Source organism: Furipterus horrens, unplaced genomic scaffold, assembly GCF_987537825.1.
Source record: "Furipterus horrens unplaced genomic scaffold, mFurHor1.1.pri manual_scaffold_15, whole genome shotgun sequence".
NCBI lineage: Eukaryota > Metazoa > Chordata > Mammalia > Chiroptera > Furipteridae > Furipterus > Furipterus horrens.
The window spans coordinates 10,503,083-10,524,879 of NW_028327185.1; the positions used below are offsets into that span (position 1 = coordinate 10,503,083).

At 46.3% G+C, this 21,797-nt stretch overlaps 1 protein-coding gene across 1 annotated transcript; it reads right to left on the minus strand.

Moving 5' to 3' along the window:
* Positions 1-7,874: 7,874 nt before the first annotated feature.
* SDE2 (spliceosome associated SDE2) lies at positions 7,875-19,368 on the minus strand. The gene is made up of 7 exons (XM_090263440.1): positions 19,191-19,368; positions 14,652-14,769; positions 13,242-13,353; positions 12,767-12,936; positions 11,886-12,000; positions 10,022-10,523; positions 7,875-8,199 (listed from the first exon to the last, which is right to left on the minus strand). The coding sequence occupies exons 1-7, from the start codon at positions 19,308-19,310 to the stop codon at positions 7,978-7,980; spliced, it is 1,359 nt and encodes a 452-aa protein (XP_090119566.1). The 5' UTR covers positions 19,311-19,368; the 3' UTR covers positions 7,875-7,977.
* Between the last annotated feature and the right edge of the window lie 2,429 nt (positions 19,369-21,797).

Sequence of the window (21,797 nt, forward strand, 5' to 3'; positions counted from 1 at the left end):
TTCTTTCTAAAGCTCTTTATTTTGGTCCAACATCCTTAAGAGTCTCTGTCTCCCTACATTTTACAAAACAGCTGGGAAGTGAGGGGGGATGGATGCCGTTAGCATCACCTTCTGCAACTGGGTGTAAGGGGGACGCGTCAGCCCAGGTAAACGGTCAGGAGGCTGCGGACACCAGAAAGAAAGGGAGAACCCAGATTCCTAACGATCTAGGTCAGGCCCTTCTGAGGCCAGGTGCCACCTTCTAAAACGAGTATTGTTCTACATGAGCCCTTAGGACAAGTGAGGAAGTGAGGAGCCAGGCCACAGCCCCAGACAGCCTGACAGCACCCACTCATCAACACGTCGTAACTGAGCCCCTCATGGCAGGGACCCAGACAGCCAGGGTCTGTATCTTGTGAAGACCCTGTTTCAGTGAGAAGAGACAGACCATAAACAAGCCATCAAGGAACTAGATAACCGGAAGGAAGTAAACAGGACAATGAAAGAGAGAGGGATGGGGAGACCCCAGGGAGGAGGCAGCAGTCTGCGTGAGAACGGAGCAGCTTGAAAGGGAGTGGGGAAGACGTTCCAGGCAGAGGGAGCAGCAGAGTGGGGGGCTGAGGAAGGACTGGGCGTGTTCCGGACCAGGGAGCAGTGCCTGTAGGTGAAGCACAGAGGGGGAGGGGCAGGGGCCGGAGGAGGGGCCCTAGGCCACGGAAGGGCTCTGAGGAGTGATAAGCAAAAAAGAGACACGATCTGATTTGCATTTTAAAAGGTAATCCTAACAGATACACAGAATGTGGCATACACACACAACGGAAGCCGGAAGCCAAAGAAGAGGTCAACATGTTTGTGACCTAATAACAAGCGACAAAAACAGGATACAAAATGGAGTAACTAGAAAGCATCCCAACAAAAGGTGGGCTAGCTTGGTACTTAATACCTTTGAATTTTCAGAATTGTCTTTAATACTTTTGTATTAAAAATGGCGTCAATCATTTTTTCAGCAACAAGATTGAAATACCCACACGTGAGGCCCCTGCAGGCCTCCAAGCCCAGGCGTCAGGCTGCAGGACGGACCCAGCATCAGACCCCTGTCTCAAGGACACGCCAATCCCTCCAGCAAAAAACAACAGCCAATGATTAGAAAAGAGTCGTTAGTTGAGAAGTATTAGTTTTACGGGATATTCAGCAAGCCTACGAATGATTTACTCATGTCTGGTAGACAAGAGCTGGGGTGAAATATAAGGATGCAAGAATTAAAACACAGAACCCGGTCAAATTCAGACCTGCTGCACCTAACCGACTATCTGACACTTACCCTGTGCGTGCGGGGGGGGGGGGGGGGGGTGGAGGTGGGGGGGGCGTCACTCAGCTCTTAGGGACCCAGTGACCCCCTCCCACCTCTGAGCAGGGGCCCCTCCAGCCTGGCTTCTGCACCTTCGTTAGTGCCCAGCGCCCTCTACTGGCCGCAGGCAGAGTCTTTCTTCCTCCCAGAAACTGGCAGCATTTTTGATGGTTGGCAGGTGGGGAGCAAAGGAATTCCTTTCTATAGAATTGCCATCCCAGCCCACACTTCAGTGGCTCTCAGATTTTATTTTGGTAAAATACTCAGTTCTAACCATTTTCCCTTACAACCATCCAAGGCACATCATGTCTACAAGCACAGGTTTTAAGTAGGTCTATGCATCCCAGGGGATATGCTGTGTGATCCACTGATGGTGAATATACCTGTAATTCTATTTGTTCTATAAAACACGTCATATTAGTACACTAGTCCGTTCCTCCATTCAATAAATATTTGAGCACATTTTTTGTATCAGGCACTAATAAAGAAGAAAAAATCTCTGCCTGGGTGGAGATTATCCTCCAGGTGCGGAGAAGCACGTTTAATAAGCAAATAAAATAAACAGTATGAAAGGGAATAGGCAGGAAAGCAAGTTGCAGATGTATGTGTATGGGGGAGGGGCAGTTGCCATTTTATTTTTTATTTTTTAAAGATTTTATTTATATATTTTTAGAGAGAGGGGAAGGGAGGGAGAAAGAGAGGGAGAGAAACATCAATGCGTGGTTGCCTCTTGTGTGCCCCCAGCCGGGGACCTGGCCCGCAACCCAGGCATGTGCCCTGACTGGGAATCGAAGCGGCAACCCTTGGATTCACAGGCTGGCCACACCAGCTGGGGCTGGTAGTTGCCATTTTAAATGAGAGGGAGCAGTGAGGCGGCGGCCATTCCTGTGACTGTCCGGAGCAAGGGTGTTCCCGGGTGGGTGCAGCCAGGCAGCACAGAGCTCTGGGACCTAGGACAGGGCCCCGGGCCTGTTCGGTCTGCTCAGGAACACCGAGGCGCCATCGTGGCTGAGGTGGAGGGAGGCAGAGAGTGGCTGGGCTTGCAGGCTTTTATTCAGAGGGAGATGGGAACCAAACACAGAGCTCTAAACAGGTGATGACATGACCTGGGGTGCACACCCCCGAACAGACAGACATGCAGTCCGTCAAGTTCGGGAACTGTAGGTCTGCAGAATAAAGCCCCTCACAAGCCCGCTGTTTCCTTTCCCACTGGAGGGGGTGCCACGTGAGCTGTCTTGAAAATGAGCTTTACAGGCAGACATGGCATGCCCTCCTAGACAAACTGTCATTCTCATGGGAAGCCACCCTGACGTGTCCCGGCACTGGGTCCATCTCAGTACTGAACGCCCATTTTCACTCTATGTTGTCATTCCTAATTCCTCACTACTTTCTCATTTCAAGATGCTGTCACCTTAACGAGCCTGATCATTACCCCACGCAAACGTAAATCATGCCTCACAGCTCAAGTCACAGACGTGACAGATACTTCCAGCGCTTTGCCTGGTCCCCCAGCCCTGCACCAGCCAGCCCAAGACCAGGGTCACAAACTACGGCTCTCCCACTGGGCTCAGCCCGAGCCAACACCAGCATGCGTGTGTCCCCGCAGGGGAAGACCCGTCCACCTAAAGCGTGTGACACGTGACTGCTCACAAGGGTTTCGCTTTGACTGCCCAAGGCGCATGCCGAGAGCCCCAAGGAGCCCCCGCCCGATTGCACCTCAGCTCCGCTCCCGACAGGCAGGTTTGGATTGAGATGGACTGTCTGCTGCACTCACCGCCTGGCCTTAGGTGTGTCCTAGAACTACAAGGCCCACAGCAGAGTCACAAGTCGCGTGGGGCTCTTGAGCTCTTGAACGTGCTGGTCTGAATGGAGAAGTGATAGTACTTCACACTAGATTTCAAAGACTTTGGACAAAACAATCCCCCCAAACTGTAAATTACCTCTTAATAATTTTCTTACATTGGTGACATGGTTGAAATATTTTGGACATGTCACATTGGGCTAAATAAAATGTATTGTGAGCATTGATTTCCCCTGTTCCTTTGAGCGTTCAGTGTGACGATGAGAGAGTTTCTGATCACGTCTGTGGCTCACACTGCATCCGCTGGCCAGCGGTCCTCTCTCGTGTTCCCACAGCTTCCGTTTGCTGAGCAACGACAAGCGGCACAGCGCCATGCTAAGTGCCTCACACAAGCCGTCCGGTTTGGTCCTGACAACCCTAAACGTAGACGCGATCCCACCTGACGGCAGGACCAGGGAACGGGTGCGCAGGAAGGCCATGGAACTAGTCTGAGGAAACACTGTTAGAAAGGGGAGCCCCATGGGCCCGCTAAGGGAGAGGTGGCGAGTTCGATTCCCAGTCAGAACGCAGGCCTGGATTTGCGGGTTCTGTCCCTGGTTCGGGAACGCACAAGAGGCAACCGATTGATGTTTCTTTCCCTCCCATCCCCTCCCTCTAAAAAAAATTAATAAAGTCTAAAAAAAAAAAGTGGGAAAACCAGGATTTGGACCCAGCTCAGTGACTGCACAGCCCTCACCCTGAAACCCACCACACGGCATGGCCTGTATTGCAGGGAAAACTGAAGTCATTTTATGCCACTGCAAATGCTTTGATTTAACCCACCAGTATTGTGGGACTCAGGGCCACATCTGTGGGGCCCCAAAATTCTTGGGGTGATCCTGAATCAGTGACCCAGAAATGGTCTGGATGTAGACTCATTTCCCCCAGCTCCCATCAGTCATTCTCAAACGGGCACCTGACAGAGCCTGGGTGAAGAGCAAGGGGACCGCTAAGGAGCACAGCATTTTAAACTTCCCATCAGTTCTCCGTCGTCAGGGCTTAGGCGGGCACGGACTGAGTCAGGCTTCTCCCCAGAACGGCCGCTGGGCAGCTGGCTCACAGGAAAATCCCATGTGGGCTGCCTGGGTCCCACATTCCAGTTCAGACACAACAGTACCATGAACTGTGACAGGCAGTCCTTCCTGAGTTTGATCAGAGCCAGCCCATAATTGTGAACACCCAATGTTAAGTTACTGGATTTTCTGGGGGGAACTTTTAATCTTGGAAGTCTACTCACAGGCCCTGGTTCAAGCCTGAGCACAAACATTTAACTCCCTCTTCCAAGCGCCCACTGAAGTCCCCGAAGAAATGTAGCGAGGGAGCTCTGTGCTAGCACCAGAAACTGCGGAGGAGCAAGCCTGCCGCCTCTGAAGTGTAAGTGAATCAGCCCCACAGCAGATGCCCATTAACACCCCTGTGTGTGGACCTGTGAGAGCTGGACCGGCTGCAGCCCCATGTGAGGACGGCAAGAGGGTCAGTCTCTGTTCAGTGTGAACCTCCTTACTTCCAGCCTTTAATGTGACAAGAAAGGAGCAATTTCAGAATGAGTCTTTTTACTCTGCCAGGCAAGGCCCATCTGCCTGTGGGGGAGCAGAGCAAGGGCTGCTCACGCTTCCCTGCTAAATGACGCAGGGCACAGCTGGAGCCGGCCACCTGAAGGGACCAACGGTGCCAATTAGGGAAGGGCGCTGACCCAGCCGACGGCACGCTGCCACGGCAGAAACCCGCTTTGGGCACGGCTGCCCGAATCTCCCACAAGCGAAAAACACCTCCGGTCTCACACGGTAAACCTCCTCGCCATCTAAATGTTCCCTTCCCGCTTCACGTGTGCTTTTTAAGATTCGTACAGACAGCCACATAATTTGAAGAAAACTTCTCAAGTACCCAAACTAGAAAAATAATCCTAAGCCACAGAAAAGCATACTGTGGCGGCCATGACTATACACCCTTCAGAGCCCCCACTGTGGGGACCACAGCTCAGTGATGGTCGCACGGGCGGCCCCTCTGGACCCACGAGGTTCACGCACAGGCCGTACCTTCTAGCCAATGAGCACAGTGGGGGTACTGAGGCAGGCCCGCTCCCACGAGATGCTGGATGCCAACCGCTGGCTGGTTTGAGGACCCTCCAGCCACCTGGCCGAGATTCCTTGCAACTACGCTGCAGCCTGAGACTCTTCCTGCCGATCCTTTCTTCACTCTCCTTCCATGGGTGTCAGACCTGCTTCTGTGGGCTCTCCCTGTCCTCTGTGCTGGCCCCAGTAAATGCCCTGTACACCTAATCCCATCCCGCAAGACCTGAACTCACCCGCACGTGAACACGCTTAGAAAGGAATAACTGTAAAATCAGTTCGAGGGATCAGAGGAAATGTGTCCCTATGAAAGAGAAACAGAAGATACACGAGGCCCTTAAAGCATATACACACTGGACTTGAAGAGGGCACATCTACAAAACAGAAGCAAACGTGAGGAGGGACTAATCTGAGAGAAAGATTTCTTAAGGAAAAAACCTAAGTGTTGAATTGACAAACACGTGGGGCATGGCAAACAGCAGATGGTATACACCAGAAAGTGAGGTTCCATGGGAACAGAGCAGAGAATAAAAGCAGTGATTAATTAAGTAGCCCTAGCCAGGTGGCTCAGTTGGTTGGAGCGCTGTCCTGTACACCAAAAGGCTGCGGGTTCAATTCCCAGTCAGGGCACATACCTGGGTAGTGGGTTTGATCCCTGGTTGGTGCGTGTATCAGAAGCAACCAATCGATGATTCTCTCTCCCACCAAAGTTCCTCTCTCTCCCCTTTCTTCTCTCCCTAAAAGCAATGAATATTTTTTTTTAATTTAAATTTTTTAAAAAATCAGTTAATAGGAAAATAATGGTTGAAAATAAAAGGCTAGGCTTCAGACCTCAAAAGCATCACCCAATACTAAGAAATATTAAGAGACCATGACTAGAAATAACCTGGTGACATTTAATTGGACGGATAAATTTAAAAATATAGAAGTGTCTGAGGAGTAAAACTCACATTATACACAATAAAAAAAAAGAAAAAAACACCTCATAACAGGCATAAAGCTTTTCTTTCACAACATGATATCTATTGTTTGAGGAAAAGACAAGATATTGAATATGAAAAGGCAACAGAATAATATTGCCAGCTATGTGAATTCAGAAAGTATACCACCCACGGACTCTTATTTTTATTTTTTTAAATATATTTTCTATTGTTAGCTTTTATTATTATTTTTTAGATTTTATTTATTTATTTATTTTCAGAGTGAGGGGAAGGGAGGGAGAAAGAGAAGGAAACATCACTGTGTGGTTGCCTCTCACGTGCCCCCAACTGGGGACCTGGCCTGCAACCCAGGCCTGTGCCCTGACTAGGAATCGAACCAGCGACACTTGGCTCGCAGGCTGACACTCAATCCACTGAGCCACGGCAGCCAGGGCTTCTTTATATTCTTTAAAAAAGAAATTACTCTAAGAATGCCAGCAGAAGACAAAAAATAAAAACAATGAAAGGCTTGGCCAAACCATGTTGCAGAATGATACTTGGACCCAAAATAAACTTGAGAGACTACAAAAAAGGGAGGGATGGGAGGTTAGACACAGTAAAAAATAAATAGAAACCATGAAAAACAAAGAGCAGTGTCTCCACACGGCTGTTTCTATTATCATGAAACAAAGCAAGTGTTCAAAATATTACTGAAAGAAGATAACTAAAAGAAGATAGCCCTGGCCAGCTGGTCAGTTGGTTGAACATTGTCCCGTGCACCAGAAGGCTGTGGGTTCAATTCAGTTGGGACACAGGCCTTAGGTTGCAGGTTCAATCCCCGGTCGGGTAATGTATGGGAGGCAACGGATTGATGTTTCTCTCTCACATTAATGTTTTTCTCCTTCCCTTCCTCCCTCTCTAAAATCAATTTTATATATTTATATATTTATATATTTATATATATATATCCATCCTCAGGTGAAGATTTTAGAAAATATACTTCTCTTTTTGAAACTTTAGCCTTTCCCACAGACACCTAGAGTCACATGCCAAGCTTACAGGACTCTCAGAAAGATTAAACCGAATGCTGAGCATATATGTACTTTACTCACTCTCAAAACTCCCACCTGTCCTAACTGGGACCTACTGCTGGCAAACTGCGGCATAATTCAAGATCATAGACAATGTTTTTCCTTCTCTGAGACTTTAAGCCCCATGATCTCTTCAACCAGCCATGCGATTTCTTAAATAACCATTTACTGCCCAGCTTTGTCCAGGACCTTTCATTGACTGGGTGCTTTCTGTGTGATAACACGCTTGTACATAACCTTTCTCCCTCTCAGGACACCATTTAAAAACTCAGAGGAAAATGAAGTCACCACTGTAATCTCTGCAGACGTCCACAAATCTGACAACTTGGGTCAAATGGATAAATTCCTTAAAAATATAACTTACCTAAATGATACGAGATGAAACAAAAAATCTGAATAGCTTTATGTTTATTAAATTAAATTTATTTTAAAAAACCTTCACACAAAAACATCAGGTCTAGATGGTTTCACACATTAATTCTATAAATGTAATAATGGACAGAAGCATAGTTAGAATTGGGTTATTAAAAAGTCAGCTTTGGGAGCATTGGAGATCTTACTCCCTCACATAGGTCTTCAATTTGACTCAAATTCATAAAAAGTCTTTAAAAAAAACAAAACAAAAATAACCCAGCTTTAATATCAACAGGAATAATGGCCAAGAGTCAACATTACGCAGGCTATAAGTGCTAGGAGCTATAAAGAAACAGGAAATCAGCTCGAATGGAATTCACTTCTTCTTCCCTTTCAGAGGCTTGGCAAATAGAGCCGGGTCTATCTGTTCCTTCGCCAGTCCCCTGACAGAGAAGAGTCGTGCCGCCCGCTCCTGGAGGGTGCCCCCACACTTCAGCCCCAAGGCCATCAGGGCACACTTGAGCTTCTCCAGACCCAGCAACTCCATTTCTGCAACCGAGCTGAAGGCCAGTAAATCTAGAGAATCCTGATCAATAGCCTGAGAAGGAGGGGAAAAAAGAAGAAGAAAATATTTAAAACAGGCTTCTTTCTCTGAGTAAGATTTCAACTGTCAACTACATTCTAGTTTTCAAGGAATTTTCAGATATTTTGCCGTATCTTGCTATTGCATTTTAATAATCATCTAAATGTTTCTCCACATGCATTCTCAAGACACATAATAACCATTAATTTTTCATCTATATATTTAGAAACAAGCATTCAGAACTGTAACAAAAGTTATAGGATTCCTGAACACATTCTTAAACTTTACATAAATGGTTACATGACATTCTTTACTGATTTTTCCAATAAAAGTTAAAACAGCAAAATATGCCCAACCTACCCCCACACTATGACCACAGAAAAGAACAGCACCCAATAAAGTACAATTTTAATGAGGTCCCCAGACCTGTGAATCTATTAATCCCATACTCCTATCGCTTTCTGAGTAATTAACACTGATTGTCAAAGTTCCCACTTATATAACACAACAAATTCAAATGCTATTCAACAGACTTGCAACTGTTCTATCCACCAAGATCCTTTACAGGCTGCGAGACACACTAACACTTCCAACAACGGACGCTCTGCCAAGAGTGACAGTGTACGCATCGAAGGGTTTTTAAAGAGCAATTATTTTCTCACAATAATTTTTTTTTTAAACATTAAAGAGAGCTAGGGACAAACTCTTTACCTTTCTATTTAACTTTTTTTGAGCCACTTTGTTAGATTTCCGGAGAGAACCTTGCTTGGCTTCACTATTTGTGGCCAAATTCTAAAATACCACTGAAGTGTCTTTGGAGAATCACACCTGGTGGCTGTGGCAACATCAAGAACAAAACGCCCATGGTCAATGGCCCAAGGGCTGAAAGCCAAATCAGGTTTTATTCTATTTTCCTTTTTCATTTTTCCAAGACTTTGGTCAGGATCAAGCTCCTTATACGCATAACATAAAAGTTACATGCTTATAACTCGAGACGATATAAGGGTCAACTGAAAGCCCTTAGTATAAAAAACCCCACTAGACTCTCTAGAACGGGCAATCTATACATCTTTGCTTATTTATTGGGGCAAGAAAGGTGCTGGTTAAACAAATAATAGGCTTTGTGTTTATCAATGACACCAAGTAGTTCAAGTTTTATCTATTTTACAAAGCAAATCATTAAATCAGAGTAAACATTAAAGATTTTTGCTGGAAGTCAGTCCACTGAAGACAGCAAATAATCAGCTATTAGAGGGAAAGTATGAACAATGAAGATAATTTTTAACAGGCTCAATGTGGGACTTAAGATTCAATGATAAATTAAAAACGAAGCTGCTCCTCTTCTACAGTGAAAATCTTCACACCAAGGGGACAAGTATGGTTCAAATACAATCACACGAGAAAGAAGTACTGAGCAACGAGGATCTTATGATAGGAAAATGAGTACATTCATCGCATCTCAGATACCATCTACCTTAATATGCCTCACTAATGTACGTGCTACAAAGGAGGAATAAGTAAATTAAGCTATGATGTGATACACATCCCAATTCAGAGATTAAAATGTTAAAAACATACATCTTAAGACTTCATGAAAGGACGCCACCTAGTGGCAAAAACGTGAATTCTGGAGCTAAAAAAAAAAAACTAAGGATTTTTAGGGGGACAAGGCACGCTTGACCATCATCTACCCCCGGACTTCACGTCTGATTATTCAACAAGGCTTTCCGCTAAGCAGCTGGTAGGGAAAAGCCCATTTCCATTTTAATGACTTACTGTGGAGATTACACTGATTTGGCTTTAGATGATGACACACACCCTTCCCCCCCTTACTTACTGTGTGTCCCGACCGGCTCTCCTCCAGTCTGGCCACGGGCACGTTTGCCCCGTCTCCTCCAGGTGCTGTGTTGACAGCTGGGTCCCCATCGGTCACTTCTTTCCCCTCTTCCTCCTCACTCAGCGCAGCCCCCGCGGCCCCCTGGTCTGTGGGCCCTCTGCACGCCGCCTGCTCCTCCTCCTGGGTGTTCTCTGTTCGTACACCCACCTGCCCTCCCACACGCTCCTCGGCAGCTCTCTGTCCCAGCTGGGCACACAGGTCTTCCCGAACACCCTCCCCAGAGTCAGGCACAGGGCCCTGTGGTTCTGGCGAGCCACAGTCTGCACGCAATCCTCCTGCCTTCTGAGTGCCGCGGGGAACTTCGACTGCCCTCTCAACACCGTCACTGCCAGTTCTGGGAACAGGGAAGCTCCTTCCTGAAGTACCAGGTGCTTCTTCACTGTCGTCGCCTGAGCTGTCAGAGTCAGACCCGTCCACGGCCTCCAGTCCTTCCATGCCCGACCTGTCAGGCACAACAGAAGGGGCTAACACCCACTCTACCTTCTCCATAAAAGAAGGGCTGCAGCACTGGCTGGTGTGGCTCCGTGGACTGAGTGCCAGCCTGCGAACTGAAAGGTCACTGGTTCGATTCCCAGTCAGGGCACGTGCCTGGGTTGCGGGCCAGGTTCCCAGTTTAGGGCATTATTAGAGGCAACCACACATGGATGTTTCTCTCCTTCACTTTCTCCCTCCCTTCCCCTCTCTCTAAAAGTAAATAAATAAAATCTTTTTAAAAAATAAAGAGCTGCTATTTCTTCAGGGATCAGACTCTTTCTGAATAAAAATATTGGCTAGCTTGAGATGAAGAGTAGATAAGTTTCAGAAAAAGATATTCCAGAGGTATAAACAGAAAGAAAAAAATTCAGTGAGATTGGAACCAAAGATCCAAGGATGCCTCTTAAACTTGTGAATCTCGTAAAACAAAACGGATTTCATTTAAAGCTTTTTTCCCTACACTGCATGGATTTCAGCTGTCAGAAATTAGTCAGCTGGAGAACGGACAAACAGCCCTACCAGGCAGCAATGCCCTGCACTAAACGGGCTGAATTACTGATACATACAATACCGCCGATGCAGCTCAAACGCATTATGGTGAGTGAAAGAAGCCGGACACAAAAGGCCACGTGCCACTCCAGAAAAGACAAAACCGCAGAGACAAACACTGTACCACTGATGAGTGGTTGCCAGGGGGGACGGGGAGGGGAGGGAATTAACTGCAAAGGGGCACATGGGAAATTTTTAGGGTGATCTTTGGTTAACATCTTTCTATCCACAAAGGGGAGGCCTACAAGGAAGCAAGATCCATCTGGACCTATCTGGAACGTGACCCAAGGGAACAGAGCTGGTAACAAGAGGACCAACTGGGAAGGGCAGGAGAGCTCCCGGAAGAATGGGTAAGAAAAGGGACCGTTGTGCTTTGGACCCACAAGTGCCAAAGTGGTGAAGAGAGGTCTGGCAAAGTGACCACAGATCTCACTTATGGCTGTGAAATACCCCAGAAAAAGCAACATCACCGGGAAGGGCCAGCCCTGGTATCCCCACCTGGGGTTTTTGAAAGTTAACTCTTTCCAAGCAAATAGTAATTCAAGCATAAAGCCATTTTTGCGATCTTTCCCTGTAAAGAAAAGTGTTGTCCTTTAGACTACTGATGGCACTCCCAGCAGAGACCATCACCGGTGGGGACAGTGCAGACTGAGCACCCAAGGAAACCTCTGAGCCCCCATCAAACATCACGTAAGGGTGCGCCCGTGCTAGACCGACAAGAAGGAAACGCATGGCATCTGTCCCCAAAGGTCCATCTGGAACGGAAATGAAACACACGCACCAAAAGCACTTCATTTTCGCTGCACTGGGGCCTCCGTCTGCTTCTGACTCCGTGGGTCGCTTCCGGGTCTCCCCCAGCTCTGCTGATACCACCTTGCTGGAGGCAGCCTGCATACCTAACCAGAAATGTTAACAATTCAGTGTCTACTATCAGGGCTGAGTGCAATTAGAGAAATTATAAGTAATCGAATTGCAAAAGGAGCAGCAATCTAAAGCTCTAAATTTAAATTCCTTAAGATATCAAACTTTAATACGGTTAAAATGAGATGAATCTCAAATTTACACGGATTTACAATAATAAGGATCCTGGCTCTGGAAGCAGAATTTTAGGCACCAATGTCCGATCTGTAAGCTTTGAGGCTGACAGGTCCAAACCCAGCCATCCCCAAACCCAGGGACCCAGCCCCTCGTGCTCATGATCTGCATGCATGTGTCTTTCCCTCGTGGTATCATACCCTTTCTGATGGAAGAGATTCCTTCTTATTCAATTGTACCCACAACAGCCCCAGCATAATGCTCCAGCCTCTAGTAAAAGTTAATGAAAATCATTCTTATTAAAAACCATTAAAAACTGACCTAACACGGGAAGCACATATGTTGAGGTCTAGGCACCTCCTAAAGTGCTCTTCGCTGGGGTCAGGGGGCCACAGAACCCTGGCGTCAGATGTACCAAACGCTGGACGGGTACGTGGTCGTCTTTTCCCAGGCCCTAAGACATACTGGACTAGATACTAAGGGGAGAGGCTCCCCAGCTTTCCTCAGATCCCAGAGGTCTGTGGCCCCAGAAAGCTGAGGAACTGCCCTCTGTGTGCAGTGCGGACCCAGCTGGAATAGCTGGCAGCGGGGTGCCTGCCGACCACACCCAGGACTCCTCCTCCTCACCTTTGAGGACGGAGTCCTCCAGACGCTCGGCCATCTCGTGGCACTGCTGCAGGTAGCCAGGGTTGGTAAGGCAGTGGCGGGGCTCTGCGAGCTTCCGCTGCAGCCGTTCCAGGCGCTTCTGCTCCTTTTCGGCTTCTCGCTCAGCTTGCTGTTTCACCCACTCAGCCATTCTGGGGGTGGGAGAGACGTAACTGAATGGATATGTTACACACATGTATATTATTGCACGCTTGCTTATATTGTGATAGTCCCTCAGAAACGTGGAGCACACTTACTACCAGCACACTGTAATGGACTTAACTAAGACCCAAAGATAATTATCAAGTTATAGAAAAGGTAACACCTGATAACAATAAATCAGAGCACAAATATTTCAAGTTTACATTTCTGATATGCATGGCATGTGTATAATCAACACTGATAGGAAAGTTTGTTTCTCTCTTTAAAAATAAAAATAAAACAAATTGCATCTTACGCTTTTTCATGATTGACATCCCGTAGTCTCCTTCCACTGAGATCCCGGCAAGCTTCTCGATTGGTTGTCTTCTCAATCTGAGCACCAAGGGCTCTGAGCATAGACCCAAAACCTGCGTAAATATATTTGGAGAAAGTAGGTGAGAAAATGTTCAAGGAGGACAAATGCTGAACTCGTGGAAATAGTAACAGGAGATTAAACACAATCTCTGCTTTCTTTCTTTTCTTCCTTCCTTCCTTCCTTCCTTCCCTTCCTTTCTTCCTTCCTTCCTTCCCTTTTCCTTTCTTCCTTCAAGATTTTATTTATTTTCAGAGCGGGAGGGAGGGAGAGAAATATCAATCTGTGAGAGATACATCAATTGGTTGCCTCTTGAACACCACCCAACCAGGGACTTGGCCTGCAACCCAGGGATGTGCCACAACCAGGAATCGAACCAGTGACCTTTTGGTCTGTGAGATGACACCCAAACCACTGAGCCACACCAGTCAGGGATCTTCCTTTTTCTTCCTTCCTTTCTTTCTTTCTTTTTTTTTTTTAAATAAAGGAAATGAACATCAAGATTTGAACCCAGGGAGCAAGGGTAAAAGTATTGATCAACCTAATTCACCCTCTTGCCTTTTCTGCCTCCTCCTGTATTTCTGAAATATTTTACCTGCACCACTGAGCTATTTTAGAGGGTTTTACCAAGTGCCAGAGAACACAGGATTCCCAGATTAAGAACCTTAAAAAGCATATGGTGAGATTCTATAGTGAGTTTAAAAGGAAAGGCAATTTTAAGCTGTCATTGCCTGATATGACAAACTTCATTCTTGACACAATTTCAAGCAGCAGGATGATTATAATCTAAGATGTCAGCTCTCTGAAAACCAACCAAATCACTGCAGATTTTGAGAACACTTAGGGATTGCATTTTAGTGCATCAGGAGAAAGACTAAGAACTGTTCATATTCAGTTTCTGCCAGTCTAGTTTCTCCTCTTTTCTTAGATGTGTTAATACAACCAGGACCTTAATCTATCCCAATAAATAAACTAGCTGTATTTCATAAAGTGACTGTGGACAGCCCTTGGAAATACGATAATGAGACCAAATCTTAATAAAAGTAGATCTGATTGTTTTACACTTTCTTTGGCAAACTGGACTGAATAACCACCATCTCTCTTCACCTGATCTTTAGCGCCCAGGATGCCTAAGAGCCATCCAGATGGAGGAGGTGGGAACAGTAGTATCGTATCGTATCTTCCTCAAAAGGAACCAAAGAGAAGTTACTCAAAACCAGGGAAGTACATAAAGGATCTCCTAAGGCAAACCAGAAGGCTGGCACATTACAGAGACTGAGGAGTTAATGTGACACATCTGGCTGAAGACTGCAGCTGTTACTACTAGGCAAGCGGTCGATGCTCAGGACCTACCTCCTTTCCCGCCGCGGACCCGGGGCTCCAGACTGTACACGGCCCCATGCCGCACAGGGTCACCGGCGCCAACGAGGAATCCGTCGCACTTCACAAAGAAGCATTCCAGTGGGACATCCTAGAGACGGAAGGGTTTTTTAAAAATTCTGTTTACGAGGCATTACAAGTTCCTTGCTGGACGGGTCCTAGCTTACTATCTTTTTATTACTCCAGTGACAATTAATATTTGTCTAACTGAAAATGAAAACCACTAAAAGAAATGAAGTCATTTCGTATGATGTATTCTGGGTACAGTTTTTTTCTGTTACCTAATCATGACATATATTTAAGAACTTTTCATCTTTTGGGTGAAAATAAAAACTGCTTCTTTCTTCTTCTCTGACAGGAAGCCGGAGTCAAGGCAGAAGGCGATAAAGGGCACAGATCTGGTACTTCTGGGGGCCCCCGCCTATTTCCTCTGACTTTTTCAAAGAAATAAAATCAAGAGTGGCGCCCAGGTTTAAAAGTGAAAACACACATCCGGAAAAGCGCAGGAAGAAGGATAAGAAGAGGGGAGGGACGGAGACAAGGGTATGTGTCTAACACAGCTCCGTACGCTTTAACAGTTTTAGGACCCGGTCTTCTCTTCTGCTAGCATCCTCCCGAGTTACAGCGCATCACTGCCGAAGCCCAAGGACCCAAACCCATTCGGTATATTGCAAAAGTTCTCAAGATCAAGGGGTGAAAATTATAAGAACTGTTAAGTCTTTCTGAACATGTTTCTGATGCTGTAAAATTAAGACAACAGAGGAGTATTCTCCAAAGTTACATGGAAATTAGGAAGTACGGGATTAAATTTACAGTACTAAGAACAGCTCTCAACACCAGCAGAAGGACAAATGCATTACTGGTCTCTTCCTGAACCATATCACACAGCTATTTCAATGGGAACTATTCATTCATTCAACAAATACTCAGTGCCTACTATTTGCCAGGTACTTCTCAGGTGCTGAGATACTAAAGTGAATAACATAGTGAGCAGATCCTGCCGCATGGAGCTTACATTCTAATGGGGCAAGACAGATAATGAACAAGTTATATGAAGTCTGTCCAGAAAGTATCCAGCCATGTAATATGAAAAAGAGACATTTATTGAAGAAGATACAAGATACAAGAAACATTGTACATAGGACAATGACGCCTCAGTCCCCTTCAAAGTAGGCACCTTGGGACCTCACAAAGTTCTCCCAATTGTCATCAGCTGCCCGTCGTATTTTCCTGAATCTCACTGATGGTCTGAAATCTCTTCCCTTTCAAAGGTGATTTTAGTTTTCGGAAAAGCCAGAAGTCACAGGGTGCTAAAATCTGGGCTGTAGGGGGGCTGAGTCACCTGGGTCATTTGATGTTTTGCCATTTATTAACAGGGAGGAGAAAGTTTTGGGGAGAAAGTCAGCCTCATTTTGGATATGTTTGTTTGAGGTGCCTTGTAGACTGCCAAGGGGAGATTATCAAGCAAACCAGAGGATATACAAGTCTGGAGTTTGGAGAAGAGGTCTGGGCTAGATTTATTTACATCTTAAAGCTGTCAGCATTCTGATGGTATATACTTAAACCATGAGAATGGATGAAATCAGTTGGATGAGGAACGGGGGGTGGGGGGGGGGGTGGAGCAGAAAGCAGAAAAAAGATCAGAAGACTGAGCCCAGACCACTCCAAGGTTTAGAGGCCATGGAGATGAGGAGAAAGCAGGGAAAGGGAACGGACAGGAGAGGCCAATGAGACGGGAGAGAGCAGAGGGTGATGTCCGGACGAGTGAGCGGAGCGTATCGAGGAGGGAAATACAGTAAGTAAGCAGTGCTTCCCTACCCTATTCGGACTATGCCACATATAAAAAACATCTGGGTGACACTCTGGGGAAAATGGGCAAAGCTACTGAAGACTCGTTGAGGTTCTGGGCAGCCCCCGATTCCGTCCAGCTGCCTGAGGGCTATGTGGATGAATATTCCCAACCATCCTGCCACCCAGTGGAGGCCCACTCTGACTTGGGGAAATACAGCAGAATTGCCAAGGAGCATAAAGGCTGGAGTTTGTGAACTCATAGTGAGATTGATCTGTGTGATTGGATTCCCTGTGACAGCCACTATCCAGGTGCCACGCAGAACAGGCAGAGAGTTGGATTTAAGTTGACAGCTGTTTTCCCAGGCAAACAGGATAGCAGGAGAGAGGAGCAAGGGGGCTCAGGCTATGTGCGGTGGTGTGATTAGCATGAAGGCCTACCCCTGTTTGTAAAATACTATCTACGTTAAAGGGCAGCTGTAAAGATGAAATAAGATATGTAATGCACCTCATATTTGCTTAATGTGTATAACTTAAAAGCTACTTCAGTTTCTTTTACTATTTTATATGCCTAATGGGTACGGTAGCTCCAAAATTCTAAATAACTCCAAAAGACATTAATTGAAAGGCAGGAAGATCATAGTTCATTTCCGAACAGAACTGCCTATTGAACAAGACAAAACTGCATTTTCTACTTGTTAAAGATTATTTTCAATTAACAATCTAATAGGAAACAAGAAAGCAAACTTAGATTCCATGTAACTGTTTTTAACCATTTGTGTACTATAAAGCACTTCAAACACAGTATTTATGTGTGTCTCAGGCTAATCAGGCTAAAGCCACCAAAGACAAACCTGTAGTCCATCAAAGTCAAATTTACTGACTCATTGCAACGAGGGGGACCTGCGCACCAGAGGAATCACGGAGTGTCTCAACAGCAGCAACAAAGACAGAGATATGAAGGGATTGGGGGAAGGGTGGAGTTTAGGTGAAATTTAAAAGGAAGTGTTTTGAGGGGCTCAACCAAAACAGGGCTGTTGTAAAAGGGGCAACATCAGGCCTAGGCTATGAAGCAGATCCAGCCACCTGTGTCCTTGGAAACTACAAAGTTAAGATAAATGTCTAACGCTGTGTCAGAAACCCCTAATCTGAAGCCCCTGCCCCTGGGGTGGGAATCAAGAGTGCTGCCCTATATCAAAGTGATTTAAGATTCTCAGGCAAGAGTGGGATGCTTCGTTGTTACCAATATAATTTCAAACAACAAAGTTTCTTATAGCCTATGATTTTCGAGATCAAGGTCTCCCGGTGAAGAAGCAAGCAGCAGACTTTCAAGGGAGTCATTAGGATATTTCACCTCCATGTCCCTGGGAGAAATACTGTTTCCTACTAACCTGCAGCTGGCTTTATCTGAGTCTGTTATCCCAGCCAGATAAACAGCAGGGAGCCACCACTAACTCTATCATGCGTCAGAACAGTTTTGTTTTAAAAAGCATAGGTGTGAATCTGAGCTATTTTTATTTACCCTTTTGTAAGTTTTGTGTCCATGTTTGTTATGGTCATGTTTTGTAAGCACTCAGTTGAATCCATTCATTTATATTTCTTCTTTTTGTAATAAAAAATATTTTCCCCATATTACTCATAATTAAAATCCTATTTTTTTCTGGTCTCACCTTGAATCAATTGTCAATAAGTCTGAAAACTGTACTCCCGAGATAAGTTATTTTCAGAGACATTAAAACCCAATTATTTTGGAAAATATTTCCCCATTTAGAGGGTCCAAAACAGTTCTGACCACTTTTAGACTGGACTGCAGGGTGGAAGAAAAATGGGGAAGCTGAAAAACAACATTATTTGGAAACACACATTGCTTTTCCATGGAACCAGTCCAAGCATAAAGCTCTGGTTTGGACTGCAGTGGTAACACAGGGTAAGCTTACAAGTAACAAGCAGAGAAAACAGCCTAAGGAAGCAAGGATGAGGCGGTTGTAAAGAAAAACAATACTAGATCAAGTGCCAACATTAAAATGAGATTCAGGGAGACCACCCAAGTCTTTAGATAACTAAACAGTTATCAAGCTTCTTGCTTGATAATTAAGGAAACCACACTTGTAACTTCCTAAGTCCTTGACAGGTTTTCAAAATTATGCAATGACAAATGAGACCATCAAACGATTCCTGAAAACATCTCAATGACAGGCCCTAAGAACTCAACAGGACACATGTGTGAGCGTTTGGCCCTCCCAACCAGTGAGTGAGCAGATGGGCCCATTTCCCTCCCTAACCATCCTTTCGCTGGGGCTGGGATATGACATACTGCTCCTCTAGGCTGGAGCTAATTGGAATGTTTGATCAGGGGACAAACATGCACGACAGGTAATCACAGAATGAATGTAACTAAGTGTAAGGAAACGAGCCTATAAGCCACCTGGTGCAACTGCCTCATTTACGGGAGGAAAAACAGAAAACCACAGTGTTTTCTGCTAGGCAAGGCTGGGGGCTGGGCTAGGCGTCTGTGAGCGGAGTTTCCCCCTTTTCTGTGCGATGACGAAACTATCACCGCAAAGCAAAAGCAAAGGCAGGCCTCACCATCAGGGTCAAGCTCCTTAAAACTGAGGAACCCTCAGCCTGAAAAACTGAAAACCTCAAACAGACAGTCCCTCTCCGCACCCGATCCTGTCCCCTGTCCCCCTCTTTCCCCGTCCTTCCGGGAACCGCAACTCTCACCTGATCTTGGCAGTGGCGGTGGATTAAGTCTCGAACGGAGCACGGGGCCGAGGCAGCCCACACCGCCCTGCATCCGAAGCCGGGACCCCGAATCCAGACTACAGCCGCCGTCTCCGCCATTTCACTTAGTCCCGGAAACTGAGATTCCCTGCGCCTAAGCGCCACAAATGGCCTGGCGCTCCTTGATGACATCATCGCCCCGCCCCTCGAGTCTTCCGCTCGCCCCGCCCCGCCCCTCCCCTCGGCCAGGCCACGTGATCGGGCCGCGGAGCCGATCTGGCAGCGGGAGGGGAACCGGAAGAGCCTGGAGCGGGCCGATAAGGCCGCGGAGCACCAGGGCGAGGCGTTGCTAGGGGAAGTTGCTAGGGCGGGGCTCCAGGGACCCTCTATAAAAGGCTGGCGCGGGGTTAGGTTTCTAGCTTTCTGGCTGTAAGCGATAAGACGGTAACTAAGCACCCCCCTGTGCCGCAGGCTTTGGCCCTTTTCCTTACATCTGTGCAGTTATTTTTGGGTCGCGGGGAATCGTAGCCTGAGAAGGCGCTGCTCCCTGGGGGCCGAGGCTGCAGTCCCGGAAACGGTTGGCGGGGGTTGGAGGGGGGGCTGCTTCCTCATCGCTGGGGAGCTCCCCCAACCCGAGGGGCGAGGGAAACGACCTCAAGAGGCCTCTAAACAACGGCCCCTGGGTGGGTTTTTTCCTCCCTGTTTACCACGCGTTCTCTTCCTTTGCAGAAACTGCCAGCCTCTCGCCCTCTGCCAGACACGCTCAGTTTATTCTTACTTCCGCCTTTTCGCGCTCTGCGTTGTCTCCACTTCAGCTCTGTTTCCAAAATATTTCACAGCAAGTGGGCCCTTGTGAAAGGCAGCGGCTGGATGACGCGCACAGCAATGCTGCTTCACGAAACCCTGCCATAACTTTTATTCGGCACCATGGAAACACACTCGCACAGATTTGCATAGCGTAACTTGAAGGCTCTGGGAGTCCGGAGTCCCTTAATATTTACTATGCTGAGGTTATGGTATTTCTAAAATCCTGAACAATTTAAAACCCGCTAGCGTGCAGATAGGAGGGTTATTAGGGGATCGCTGCGCCTGCTAAACACAAATGTGTTGGCCCACGGAAACGAGTTCTCTGCTGTTATGGTACTTGGCAAAGTGGTTAAACCCATGGCCAAAGGGAAAGCAACAGAAAATTCAGGAATCATTTAATTGTGGCGATACGCACAGAATAGAATTCAGAGGCCTGTGAAATTAGATTCTAACTGTTGTCTTTATTTCACTTACACAGGGGAGAATGTGGGAGAGAAAGGGCCTCATCGTTTGTTACTAACATTGTATCTAGTCCTTCCAAAACCTGAAATCTGAATAGTCATTCAATTTGTATCTCTTCCGTGCATTTAAATTCCTATATAGTTTTTAAAAACCCAACTATTGAATAGGCATTTGTCATTTAAAGTATGAAATAACTATTGTTATTAACTTCTCAAAGACACAAAATTTCTGAGCAATATATATAATCTGTTGCTAAACCTTCACAATAAGCACAGGGCACCATGATGTACACAAAGTAGACATTAAATAAATATTAGATATTTCATGAATTACTAAGGTCTGATTATTTTCATTATACATCTGAAGAAATTTATTTTGCACTAATGTAACAACTTTTCTCCTAAGGATGCAGAATTCCATTTGGATTGGTCATTATTAAATTCATTTAAATAGTGAAGAAATTAAGATACCAAAAATGAGGGTTATGGCCAAGAACACCATGCACATCAGTGGAAAAAAATCTAGAAAGACAGCTGATGAGCTGGGTGGCTGAGAGTTTTTGGTGGTGTCCAGTAAACGGTGTTAGGTGGCCAGGCTGGTCAGTGGTTATGGAAAAACCGAGACAACTGCTGTTACCTTCCCCACCTCATCGTGTCAGGTAGGAAGGGGACAGGAAGTCACATTCGGGTAGGGGTGTGACAACTAAGGGGGGAGTGGGTGGGGGCCAGTTCCTGTACTATCAAAATGGTGTAACTGTGCTCCTAGGTTTCCTTCCAATAAACCTCACTGGCTTTGTTCTTGCCCAGCTTCTCCAAAAGATTCAGCCTGGCTGTCCACTAGCTTTTTGAGGCCTGGTTTAGCTGCCACAAAGACACTGTAAGAGCATCCTGAGGCAATGTGGAGTAATTGTTCACTGCCAGGAAATGACAGCACCAGGGTTTGTGTGGCAATCCATGACAGGGGCTCCATTGAGCCCAAATGTCACGCTGGTCTGCAAGAACAGGAAGCAGAGCTCGGCACACTGGCCATTTCTGTAAATGACAGCAAAGCTTCTAGACTAGGGAATGCAGGCTATATTCATGTGTGGCAAGCAAGTTGCACATCTGTGTTTTCAGCCATGTTCATGCTCAGAGGAGATGAAAGAGGCTGTTTTGTCTTTATGACGAAAGACAAGAGTACAGGCTTCTCCCGTGCCACCAACACAAAACTGCTATAAACTCCCAAATTGGCAAGCGTCACCTTATAGATGGCTCCAGCTCCGCCCCGGAAACAATGAGGTCAGCACCTAGGATGAAAGAACAGCTTCTGGGTGGGAGCTGGGTAGTCCACACTAGGTGG

Coding starts and splice junctions, on each gene's coding strand:
- SDE2 (XM_090263440.1), bottom strand. CDS start 19,310: ATGGCGGAGACGGCGGCTGTAGTCTGGATTCGGGGTCCCGGCTTCGGA. Junction 14,770..19,190: donor ACCGCCACTGCCAAGATCAG/GTGAGAGTTGCG, acceptor TTCCGTCTCTAG/GATGTCCCACTGGAATGCTT. Junction 8,200..10,021: donor AGAGCCGGTCGGGACACACA/GTAAGTAAGGGG, acceptor CCTCCTTCTCAG/GCTATTGATCAGGATTCTCT.